The sequence below is a fragment of the Citrus clementina genome, unplaced genomic scaffold (genome assembly GCF_000493195.1).
Source record: "Citrus clementina cultivar Clemenules unplaced genomic scaffold, Citrus_clementina_v1.0 scaffold_8, whole genome shotgun sequence".
Lineage (NCBI taxonomy): Eukaryota > Viridiplantae > Streptophyta > Magnoliopsida > Sapindales > Rutaceae > Citrus > Citrus x clementina.
In genome coordinates this window covers 22,232,833-22,245,537 of record NW_006262022.1, presented here as the reverse complement: position 1 = coordinate 22,245,537, position 12,705 = coordinate 22,232,833, and the positions used below count along the sequence as shown (strand labels likewise).

At 32.9% G+C, this 12,705-nt stretch overlaps 1 protein-coding gene across 1 annotated transcript; it reads right to left on the bottom strand.

Annotated features, from left to right (window-relative positions):
• Positions 1–7,564: 7,564 nt before the first annotated feature.
• LOC18034811 (MLO-like protein 3) lies at positions 7,565–12,199 on the bottom strand. Its single transcript, XM_006424554.2, has 15 exons — positions 11,890–12,199; positions 11,697–11,754; positions 10,975–11,216; positions 10,746–10,862; positions 10,220–10,280; positions 9,957–10,051; positions 9,768–9,842; positions 9,572–9,666; positions 9,372–9,421; positions 9,205–9,245; positions 8,924–9,097; positions 8,777–8,812; positions 8,572–8,639; positions 8,319–8,379; positions 7,565–8,167 (listed from the first exon to the last, which is right to left on the bottom strand). Exons 1-15 carry the CDS (start codon positions 12,010–12,012, stop codon positions 7,844–7,846), a joined length of 1,620 nt encoding a protein of 539 aa, XP_006424617.1. The 5' UTR covers positions 12,013–12,199; the 3' UTR covers positions 7,565–7,843.
• Positions 12,200–12,705: the final 506 nt, after the last annotated feature.

Genomic DNA, 12,705 nt, shown 5'->3' with positions numbered 1-12,705 from the left:
CAATTTCCAGTTTCAGGCGCGTGAGTTTCACTTCTTTCCTGCTTTATTCTCAAAAGATGAATGAATATTTACACACTCTCTAGTACATGAATCTCAAAAAATAGATTTTGGCAGGAGTTAAGTGTGTACATTTCCAAAATAATCAGAGTTTATCTATCCATTAGTTTAAACTTTAAGATGTAAATCTTTCGTCTTTTCTCTTACAAATAATATCATATCTTATATTCAATTAATTTAAATGAATGTAATGTGCGCGAGTCAAATAGGTAAGTGAAAAGGAATAAAATTATTACAAAACAACGAAAATTTTGATGGTATTGATTTGGCATGCGCTTTTGGTGTTGCTTCATAAGCCTACCACATACGCTCATCATAACATTCCCCTCTCACGCTCACGCCTTGATTTTCTCAATTGCATTTACCCTCATATTTTTCTTTGTTTACCATAGTGCCCTAACTACATTTGTCATATTTCACACCGAATGGCCAATAACAGTCCAACACAAGCATTTACAAAGATGTTGCACGGGAATTCAAATATTAAAAATATCTCAAACAATTGAAAACTATTAAAAAAATTACGGTACCCCAACATTAATCGGCTTAGATAAACTATCTCGATTTTATATGTTTACGTGATTAACATAAATTTAGTCGTATTCAATTAATCTGCGTGTGGGAGTCATTTAAGTAAGTAAAAATATCAAAATGAAAAGTGAGATGCGGTTGGAAGTTGCTTTCTCCAAATTAATTTAGGATAATGACATTTGGATCTCCAAATTTTGACAATTATTAAATAAGAACGTAAATTTTGTTAGTTTGTATCACTAGGTCCCTAAGTCGTGTTTGTGCTGTCAATATTAGTAAGGGATTAAACGTATTAACGAGTGAAATGAGACCGTACGTAATATGGATTGTGGATTTAATTGATGAAACCAAATATTTGTGTGGAGCATTTGGTAAATGTAAAAAAATACTCAATGGGGTAATGTAATGCACGCTCTGTGGATGCACGTGTGGAAGGAGAAAAGTAGGGGACATTAACCCAGGATTATTATAATGCAACCGAAGAGAGTGAGAATGTCCAGCCAACGCATTTGTCGCCAAAATATGATAAAAGAGTCTTTTTATTTATTTATTATTATTTTTTGTTTTTTCCTTTTTTTTTTTTGAGGATGATAAAAGAAGAGTCTGTTGATGTGCGTGGCCTTGGTAAAAGCCAAAGCCATTTCCATATTTGCACTATTGCATTGCTCTTCACTTATACAAACAGTGCCATCGCCTTGTGATTAATTAATTCGATGAAGATTGTATTGTGTATTAAAATATTATGTTTATGTTAACTTATGTTTGACTATAAATTTTAGTTGGATTTGTATTATTGAATCCGTGGGGTAAAGGAGGAATAATAATAGAGTGAAAGCATATTTTGTCAAATATTTAAAAAAATATTTGTACTATATCTTAGGTTTTTTTCATTATCTAAATTGTGAATCAAATTATATTAATTTTCATGTTATAACAATTAGTGTTTACTAAATACTTTAATGATATAATTTTTAAGGTACCACTGCCTAACCTTAATACCAAATAGACCTTTATTTATTTTACAATGAGACTGAATGACATTTTAGTGCAAAGCCTAAACAAATCGATGCTTCACACAACAAAGCAAAGTTACTTGCTAAAATCACTCACTTTGAGTAGATAAAATGATAGTCACACGTAGATGTGGGCATTCGGTTCCACGAGTCTGAACTGAATGGTTCAGAAAATACGAAACTAATTAATTTTTGGTCTTGAATTGAAATGAAATTAAAAAAGAAAAAAATTTTAATTTATATATACAATAATATTTTTTTAATTAAATTTTTTGCATAAACCATGAATAATTCGTGATTATAATTAAATTAGATTAAAAAATCTAATTTCAGTAATAATAAAATAAAAATTTAGTTAATATGGAAGAAAAATATTAAATGTTATGAATCAAACATAGAAATTGAACTGAAATATTTCAGTTTGGTTAGATTTCTAAATTTGGTTCATGTTCCATTCAAAATTTTCTGAATTTAATATTTTTTTTGGGGGAAAATCGAATCGAACGGAACCGAGCCGAGAAATGCTCACCCCCAAGTTACTGCCACTCACTCACATGGAAGAAAACCCTAAAAACAAAGCAAAAATAAAAATGGAAGTCGCTCGAGGCTGTTGCCGGTCGCTTTGGGATATCGTTGCAGTCACTGATTGACAGATACTAACTGCACTGAGAAATAATCTTTCTGGCTTTCTTTTTCTGTCTGCTGCTTCGGTCTCTTTCTGTGTTTCTTTTTGCTTTTTTAAAATTTAAGTTTACGAGCATCTTCTGCTCCTGCTTTAATCATGAAATGGGCATCAAGTGTTTAATGTTTGTCCGAGTGTGATTTAGATTTTAGATGGCGGGGGGCAGGGGCAGTGGGCAGTGGGCATATTTATGTTGAAGCTTCAATCGCCCGCATTCATCGTACTCGTTATCATGTGTCAATGTCTCTTCCCCAACCCCAATGCCCCGCCAGACTGACCTCACCCCCATCTTTAATCTCTCTTTTACACCCAAAACCAAATTCCAGAAGGAAGGCCCTTTTTTTTTTTTTTTTCTTTTCTTTTTAGTTTCAATTAGTTTAATTTAATTTATCTGTCACCTTCATCATTGAATTGAATTCAAGATAATAAAAAGCATTTCTTTTTCTTTTTAAATGGGCCCTTTATGTCATTGCCTTTAGATGCTTTTAAACTTGTTTCAATGTTTTTTCTTTTAAAAAAAAAAACTTTTCATTTTTAAGGAATTATATTAGTACATACTAGTTGGGTTTTGAAATTTAATATTTCTGCATCTTAAACAAAAAGTGATTTTAAGGATTTTTTGTTCAAATCTATTTTTTCTCAAAATATAAAAAAATTTAAAAAAGAATTTATTCAACTTTATGATATAAAGTTATTCTCTAGTGTTAATCATCTCATTCTCGAGTGTAAACCACCGTACTTGATTATTTCTATTAAAAATTGCTGTAAATTCTTTCCGTTACCAAAAATAGATTATATTAAAAAAAAAAACACTCCTTTCATATGACTATTTATACATACAAGTATCAAGTATCTATCCCCTAAAGATAACACATTTGTTTTGAAAAAGGAGATTAGATTCTGTGAAGTGTCGCTGCTTCTAATAACTACATAAATGGATTGGGAATTAACTTTTAATAATGCTATAAGAAATTACTTAATTTGGCTTTTTGTGCCTGAAAAGCTCTTTTGGCTAAATCTGAATAAAAAATTGTGGGTCCAATTTAGGGAGACAAATGGTATCCCATATAATAACTACCATTCAACTGGGGCATAATAGCTGCCAGACAAAAATGGAATAATTGGTTGCATTTTGCAAAATTTGTTATTGAAAAAAAAAAAAAAAAGTGGGTTAGGGCCACATTATCATCATTTTCTATGGATAAAATTAATCATCCTTAAAAACATAATTATCGAGCCTAGATCTTCTGATTTGGAGTAAGATTGTGGTGTTTGAGTTAACATTTTTTCTTCTTTCATTTTTTTCAACAAGTTTTTGGGCTTTCATTATCGATTAATTATGATAATGTAAGATTGATTATGACCAATCGCAACCAAACCGACCCATTATTTAATGAAAATTAAAATTTTGTTTAATAAAGGTATACAATTAGGCTTGGAATACAACCCATGCCCATGTTCAAAAATTAATTTCAACTTCTTTTTCGACCTCAAAGAGGTCCATAAAGTATTTATTTTGACTTTTTAACCATATTTTTTAAGCTTCACTAAAAGCAATTTTTCAAACTTGGGGGTCTCCGGCTCAGACCATAGAACATAATACTATAGGTTTTAGTTTTTTCGGGAGTATTTTTATACAAAAAAAAAATGTTGAAGAAAAATATTTTCCATTTTTAAAAAATAAAAAGCAGTGCACATGTGTTATATTTTATTAGATGAATGTATATGCACATTTATCTAATAGCAAATCCTTTACAAAATATTATCTTATTTCGCTCTTAATGACTAGTTTTCAAATAACTTTCACTCGAGTTCGAATTCTGTATATAAATTAAGGAACTAAAAAAAAATTTGATTCGAAATTTAACCACCCCTACACATCTTAAATACACTAAATAAAAAAAATCTTATTTTAATCTCGGTTTGCCATTGATAATCAATAGCAACAAATAACCTAATTAGTCAGTTGGGGTTAATTATTTTTTTCATTTTTTTTTTTTTGGGTGAGATTAGTTGGGAGATGAAGGGGTGGAGGGTCAGTTAGTGGTTGAATCAATGGGGGACAGTAATGTTGGAACGGTTGAAAGTTGTAGGGGATGGTGTTGGGAAGTAGTAGTCCAATTTATACAACAATTTACATCACGTACGATTAAGCCCCCAGAACTAATTTGTTTTTGTTTTGCTCCCTCACATGTTGCCCGAATCTTATTATCTTACAAAAGAAATTGTTTTTGTGTCTGTTTCCCAGCAAGTCAAGAACACATAATGCCCGCAATTCCAGACAAAAATGGAAAAATGAGATCCCCTTCATGTGACCATTGTTGGATAAAAGATGGTAATATATATATTGGGCAATGGATTCATTTTCGGTTAACCTCTTCAATTCTTGTGTATCTTCGCATATTTTCAATGGAGGTAGCTATAACATCAGCTTCAACTTTTACTTTCGCCTTATCAATATGCCATTTGTCTTTGATATTATTGTTAGGTGTGATCTCAAGTGCATTTACTATTATCAAAAGCACTTCCAAAGAAGTCAAAATATTCTTTTAGATATTTCTTGACATAGATAGGCCGGTTTTTATTTATTTATTTATTGTTAGTATCAAGCTTCGCAATGTAAAACTTTTCTATATTTTAAAGACCTTAAAACATATTTAACATTCCATATCACTAACGAAAGAGTTTCTAAACTAATTTCCTAATTAAGTAAACGTATTTTGAATTGTACCAAAAACAAAAAACGAATAATATCTACTTAAATACGGCTAAGTTACTGATTACATTACTAACAGATCTATTATTGGACATAAATTCTATGACTATAAAATGAAAAGAATATAAAACAAATATATAGTGATGCTGGTAGGTAGCGATGGTGTGGGATGAAAAAGAATCTGTTACTAATAGATTCTGTAAGATAGACAGTATCTACTTAGTTGTTAGGATTAAAGATATCACGCTCTTTTTTGTTAGTGACTTTAGATGTCATATTTTAGGTACAAGTCGTATGTTTATTAAAACCTCTAAATTATCAGGCTCACTGTACTATTATTATAATTATAACTTTGGAAAACATATTTACAAGGTTAATTAAAGCTGTATTAGCAGATTTCTAATTGTGAGATTAGTACATTAGGAGTAATGTTAATATCGGGGAGAAAAATGAAAATGGTGGGTCAGCCATGTCTTTAGAATTTACTATGATTTGTCAAACTTGGCTGAAAGGTTGCAATTCTAACCACTCACAATAACAATGGGCCACATGTACGTGAGAGATGTGGTGGCTCTTCAACTTTTTAACTGCACATGCATTGCCCCACAGCACGAGTATGATTTGATTCTAAAACACAAGTTGTTGCAGTAGTGTTATGTGCTCGGGCCCTGGTCCGTGTTAATGTGGGCCTTTCTTTTTCAACAACCGACGCAACTTGCCTTAGAACTCTGAGATTTGTCCTTGTCTCGTGTCTAGGGTTAGTCCTTGTACCATGTGTTAACAACCTTCGCTGCCAGCTGTCACCACAAGACACACCGCGAGTTACTGCTTCTTATTACCACGTTTTTTTTTTTTTGTATATATGTAACTTATATGCAGTGTTGGAACTAAGATTTTAGTTAAATTGGATGAGATTATGGTGTAAGAAATAAAAAAATTTTGAGTGAGTTATATCTTAAATAATACTAATCTAAAGGGGCCTAGATAGTTAGTTTAAGCAGGCATATTCTAAATTTTTTAACCTAAAAAAAAAATTTGATGACATAATGACATATTTATAAATATAGCCTATGAGTTTAATACTTAACACTTTAACTCGATTATAAAATACACTTATTAATTATAATCCCTAAATATTTACTTTTATAATAATTCTACCCTCCTTAATATTTCAATCCTGGCCTCGCCCGCCAAGCGTCATGCTCAATACAATTCTCTCTCTGCTTGAAACTAACATGAATTGTTGTGTCTCGTTGGGTATTGCATGAGAGGAACTTGATTTTATAAACTAAAACAAGGCAGGCACTAAGTTACGTTTAATGTAACTTACACCCTCTCACAGCAACAATGTGAGACCCCATCAGTGGCACTGTTGCTGTGAGAGGGCGTAAGTTACGCCCTCCCATAATATAATATTAAATATCAATTTCTTTTCTTTTATATTTAAAGTGTTCTATGATTTAGGGTGCAAAAAATTCGTAGTGTACAACAATATTTCTTTGTTTGATAACCAGGCCCTATGAGTAGCAAAAGATGGGCCTTTTCATTTCTGTGAAAATGGAAGGTTACTGTTACCTACTCGACCCTATACAAGAGACGCAGCTGCCCACTATACTATATGGGCTGATCTGGACTTATTTTATGTCGCGATTACCAGTTGCTCCAATTTTATGGGCGGGAGCAAATTGAGTTTTGAGTTTTGTAAAATTTGAGAAACAGTGATATGATTGTACTTGGTCTTTGCCTCTTTGGCAAAGTGGCAGGCCAACAAGTACTGTAATTAATATAAGGATCTCTCTAAGTTACATGCATGTACCTTACAACCCTCTCACATGAATAATGAGTGGACCCACATCATTCACTATTCATGTGAGAGGGGTGTAAGGTACATGCATGTAACTTAGCATTAGCCTTAATATAATTGGGTGAAGGTTAAACTTCTCACTAATATATAGGGGGAATGAATATCCGTTCGAATATTTGTAGTGGAAATAATAGTTGTGTTTTATAAATTTGATTTAGGTTTATCTTACAGTTTTACTAAATGTCTAATTATAAATATTAATAGTATTCTATTCGTTATAATATGTATAAGTATTCAAAAAGAAGAACGGTAATATGATGATACAATTTAAGATTACGATTTTTTTTTCTTTTAAAAATATGGGGGGTGAAGCACAAATTCATTTCTTAATTCCTTGCTTCTTCACAAATCAAACTTCCGTGGGTGGTCAATTAAAAAGGTTGTTTGAAAATCATTCAATTAATCAAGCCCTTGAGAGCAAAAATGGGATGAAATTCTCTCTATATATACATATGTATATACATGTTGAAATTAGTGATTATGAAGAGCCAACAGCTGACTCCAATGCTAAGCTGGCATGCCACCTCAGCTGCAGTCAATTACAATCTGAGAATGTTGAAGATAAGATGGATTTGCTACGCTGGCAAAATGGATATACAGAAGATTCTCAGTACATATGCATGCAGCTGAGGCGTTTCTAGAAGCTTAATATGATTGGCTATGTTCATGAATTAGTTATTTTGCTCAATTACCCTGCTACCCTCTGTATTAGCTGTTTTTTGTCTTTCTTCTCTGTATATAAACAAACGTGAGCTTGTATTGTTTTCATCAAGTTTTATATCATTAATGAAAGGTTTGTGATTTGTGCTTGCTTGCCATACATAAGCAATTTCCAGTAAAGTTTAACTATACACACACACCCTACCATATACACCAAGCAATAAAATAATTGTTCTATTTAATTTATATAGGCTAAACATAATTCCTTCTACAATTTAATCATGTAACTAATTAAAAAGAAAAATCCTATTTCTGTGGATTCAGCCATTTGTATTTGTACTATCATCGGGAGTAAAAACAGCAGGGCCATGTTCATCTGGACGACCAATTTCCGTAATCTCAATTCTGCTAGCAACACTGACGATGTCTCCGAGACTCGGCGCTTGATTATGAGAAGCAAAATCCGGAGAACTCAGAGTTCTGTTGCCGCTCCAAATGGTTAACGAGTTCTCATGGCTGGAATTGGATTGTGGCGTGCGCCCTCGCTGCTGTGTTTTCCTTTTCTGCCTCACTCTGGAATGCCATTGCTTTATAACATTTGATGTTTGCTCTTCCAGCGCAGCCCTTTTGAAAGTCGAGCCCATCTATAGACGTGTAGAAATTAAAACCAAAATTCAACGAATTTCAAGCGTAAAATTTCAGGTTTCATACACATGCATGTCAAACAATTCAAGTTACAAATCTAACGTGTCAGATTCTAAATGCACCCATTCAGCGACAATTACAAACGCTTGCCTGTGTCACGAGAGCGTAGAGAGGAAGCGTGATGTAGCTGCACGTCACTTGAACCATCACCCTGGAAATATGTTCAAGCTTACATAATAATCAGACAACAAAGTTTAACAAAAAGTGAACATGCTTTTAAGTCGTAAGGTTTAATAGAGTCAATTCTTAGTATTATTAAACCACACGACTTAACAACGTATCCACGTTACAAAAAAAATGAGGGTATCTGCACTTTATACATATACACACGCTTGTTACTTACGCTAAGACCACTCTGATAATGATTATCACTTTTCTTGTATGGTAACAAGACTTTATCCCGTATTGCCACTGAAAGACAAGATCATGAAAAATTTTAAAAATAATAGCAAGACAATAACAAGATGGTGTTCATTGTTTAATTTGTGAGAACAATTTCTGAAAAATATGCAACCAATACGTTACGTGCATGAAAGAGAGATTGATACCGTGACCCAGACGACGAAAGCCATCTCAAATGCATTCTGGAAAATGAAAAATTACAAGTAATTAACCTCAATTAATTGCAGTAATAATTAATTAATTATTCATAACAGTTAATGCGGGATTTTGATTATATCGATCAATTGAATTACCATGAACAAAGTGTAATGCAAAAGAGTCAAGACGAATTTCGGACGATTGAACCAAAACAGATTGTCGTTGGGTTGTACAAGGGGAGACCCTCTGATCACATCATGCTCATCTTGGAGCTGATGAGCCATTCGTGCAACTATTACTTTGAGCTTGGTTCCAAGAGCTAACACTATCTACAAAGTGCGCACACAGCATATATATGCGTCGATTAATCAAACAAAAGAGAAAATTGATAATTGAATATTTTATTTAGTAATTAAATTGAACAATCTGTACGTACAGTTAATGGGATAAATGATACCCATAAATACGCATTCCAACCTGTAATTATGTTCATGTAGACGACGATGTTACTCATTCAATATATAGATGCTGTGGGAGGAGAGCAAAATAAAAATATAATATTAAAAACGAAATAAAAATATATATTCTTAGGTAATTACTCACCATGCACGTCTACGAGCAAGAAGATGACCACTACAAACCACATGAACGGGCTGTCCATAAAAAGTGAAAAGTTTTATTATATATATAATTAATTAATTAATTAATTATAAGGTTTTATATATAAATGAATGAATGAATGATTAACACAAAAGAAAAAAAGAAAAGAAAAGAAAAGAAAAGAAATCTTCGTCTGTGATCACCTGATGCCAACTACAACTTTGAAATCATCCTCCAAGGATCGTTGTATGTAGTTCTGGAAATTAAATGAATTGTAATTTGTCGACGACAAATGAGCCTGTAGATTAAGAAAATAAAGAAGCTTGAGTTAGGGATTTTTTTTTTTTTGGGTAATGCATGAATAATAATTTTTTTTTATAATTTTTTAGACACCCTTACCGAGACAAAACCATGGCGAAGAGTGAGGTAATCAACTTTTGCTACTGAATTGAAGAATTGCTGGAAGAAGCATTTCTGCGCCAAAATTTAAATTTGATTTAATTCACAATCGCCATCAGTCATCACATTAATCCACAGACGCTAGCTATAGCTGTAAGTGTAGTTGAGCCAAAAATTAAAAAGCCTTACCGTCCAAAGAAGGAATGCTGTGCCTGTACAAGAAGTACAGCTCGTGTGGCGACGAGCAAAGGTCGTATCTCTAGTTAATCTAAATCGATTGGGATCTTTATATAGAAAGCAAAAACCATATTAATAACAATACATAAAAGAATGTTCTATTATTTAAAATAAATTTGTTTTTCTAATTTTAAAAAATGGGAACGTTCACAATCGCACACGAGAAATTTCAACGTATTCTATTTTGTAAGAAGGAGGCGACCAGTGCAACCTACCGTTGGCTGCTAGGTATTCAACTGTCTGAGTTTCCCTCTCCCATGCTTTCCATTGCTTCATCTGTGAAGCTCAAGACAGTATAAAGAAAATTAGAACCGAGCAAATACATAATTAAATAAGAAGTTTCTTAACTTATTAAGTACATAATTAAACCTTTGCCCCCCCGCACACGTGCGCTCGCAAATATAATGCTCTTTATTGAAAGGAAACCATTGCTTTAATGAAATGATTACCAAGATAGAAGACAATAAATGAAAAAAAAAAAAAAGAATTACAATATATACGTATGTATAGAACATAGTTATCGGGTGCAAATATCTGCATGTTATAGCTTATTACCTTGAGGACTCTTACGCCTCCTGTCACTTAATATATGAATGGATTGAGATACATTTGAAACGCTCGATGAACAATTTATATCTATACTAAAAATATAAATATATAGTCTTTAAAAATAAACTGAATATTTATAATTATGGATCAATTAATAAATAAATAATGATATCATGATGGTGAGTCTTGTACCTTGGCTCTTCCTAAAGCCATAGTGAGAACACAGTACACAATTTGCATAACTGCTAACACAAATATGAAGATGTTAAGCTGGTTTACCCCATCTTGTGATATAAGAGACGACATTCCCTGCCAATATATAAAACCAACGATAATACTTGTTAATTAACGACATTTACTTAAAACTCACCAGAAGATCATTTGGTAATAATCAAACCAAATTAAAAAATGAAAATTTAACCTTAGAGCCACAATGATCATTAGAAGTTGCACTGACGGGTTCATCTGCTGCCAATCTTCTTTCCCGTAAAGAATCAGTCCATAAAAACTGTTCGTGATATCCTAAAGCTCTGGTGGTTTTGATCTCTGGACTCTGATGGCAAGGCAGCATAGTGTCGGCAACTTTAGTGGGTATGCAGATTTTGGAAATCGATCTTTGAGTCACGGTTAATATGAGAGACATGAACCCCAACACTATAAGCACTGCATGTACCCATCAACAATGAAAAACACAATTAGTTTAAGGGCAACTAAGAGAGATTAACCAAAAGCCTCCTCCTATTTGGCAAAATTAATTACGTTGGAAACTTCAGAAGAACCCCCCTGATATTACAATGACAAATAGCGTGATACATTTTTTGGAGGGTACTTTGGTCTTTTTAATTAAATAAAGGGCAAAAAGTTGATAGGTTACGGAATTTTTTTTTTTTTTTCTTTTATGTCATAGGGTTTTGCGTCGACTAATAATATAAGATTGAAACAACTGTTTACCCTTTACAGAACTTTTGAGTATTGTTGATAGGCCATAAGTTTTAAAACATGACTAGTAGGGAAATGATCAATTTGCCAAGCAAAAGAAGAGTTCTCGGCTGTTTTTCTTTTCCCTGAAAACTAACAGCAAGAAGACAAACTTAATTGTACATCAAATACTTGAAATAAAAATATTTCTTCATTTGCACACACCTGATTTGAGCTTCTCCACAGCCTCAAAAAATGCAGTTTTCCTATTCCTTTTGAGCCACTGAACACATAAAAAAGGAAAGGAAACGAAACCAGACAAGTGGGTACATAAGGTTGTAGTAATTACTAGAAAACAAGTACAAATTAATGATTTTAATTAATTATCTAATAAATCCTTCTTTTAACTTGAACTTACAGTACTAAGGAGATGAATCAAGTGTTCGATGAAAATGGAGATGAAGATCAAGACGAAGCAAACGGTGGCAAGAGCCCATGTCGGTGTGTTTTGCAAAGTGCGACCTCCTCCACCGGCCGCCATGTAGCGTCTTCTCTCTGAACGAAATCGATGATGGATGAGGCAGATAATTAATTAAGAAGAAGAAGTGACTGCCTAATAAGACCAAAATATTAAGTTGAATTTGAACAGCTGAAGTCTTCCAACGATTATATAATATAGTCTTTGGTCACTTTGAATTTAAGTCTTCCAAATGATCAAAGTTGCACCAGTGAAGGTACTATCTCCTTAGAAGAGTTAGAAGAGTTGACGAGGTTAAGTACATATTTTTTTTAAAAAGTAACTGAATCATCATTGTTTGAGATGTATTTCTGTCCTTCTTTTATCAAGATGAGTTCACTTAACATTTTTCCTTTTTCTAAAGGTGATATCATTTTAAAATCATTTATTTTGGGGCCATTAAACGTTTGTATCATTGTAAATGTAGACGTAAAAGCAATGGACCCCGAGACGGGTGCGGGGATGGTGAGAGACCAGGGCATTAAGGCGCCAGCCAGCAAGCAGATGGCTGGGGAATTAATTGATTTGAACGCATCCAAAAAGTGAACAAAAAAGGGTTAAAAGATTTGAATAAAAAAGTCATCGCATTTTGGCAGAGAATCCATGGTGCATAACATTTCTCAGATTGTGACCGACACATGTTACTGAGTTGAAGTGAAACAAGTGGCTTATAATTATGGAAGCCTAAGGGTTTAATTTAAGAATTGAGGATTGTGT

What these genes read in the sequence shown, in the direction of transcription:
- LOC18034811 (XM_006424554.2), bottom strand. Translation starts at nt 12,012, where the DNA reads ATGGCGGCCGGTGGAGGAGGTCGCACTTTGCAAAACACACCGACATGG. An exon ending in CTTTCGTCGTCTGGGTCACG is followed by an intron (nt 8,640 to 8,776) that starts GTATCAATCTCT and finishes CTTGTCTTTCAG; the next exon opens with TGGCAATACGGGATAAAGTC. An exon ending in TCTACGCTCTCGTGACACAG is followed by an intron (nt 8,168 to 8,318) that starts GCAAGCGTTTGT and finishes ACACGTCTATAG; the next exon opens with ATGGGCTCGACTTTCAAAAG.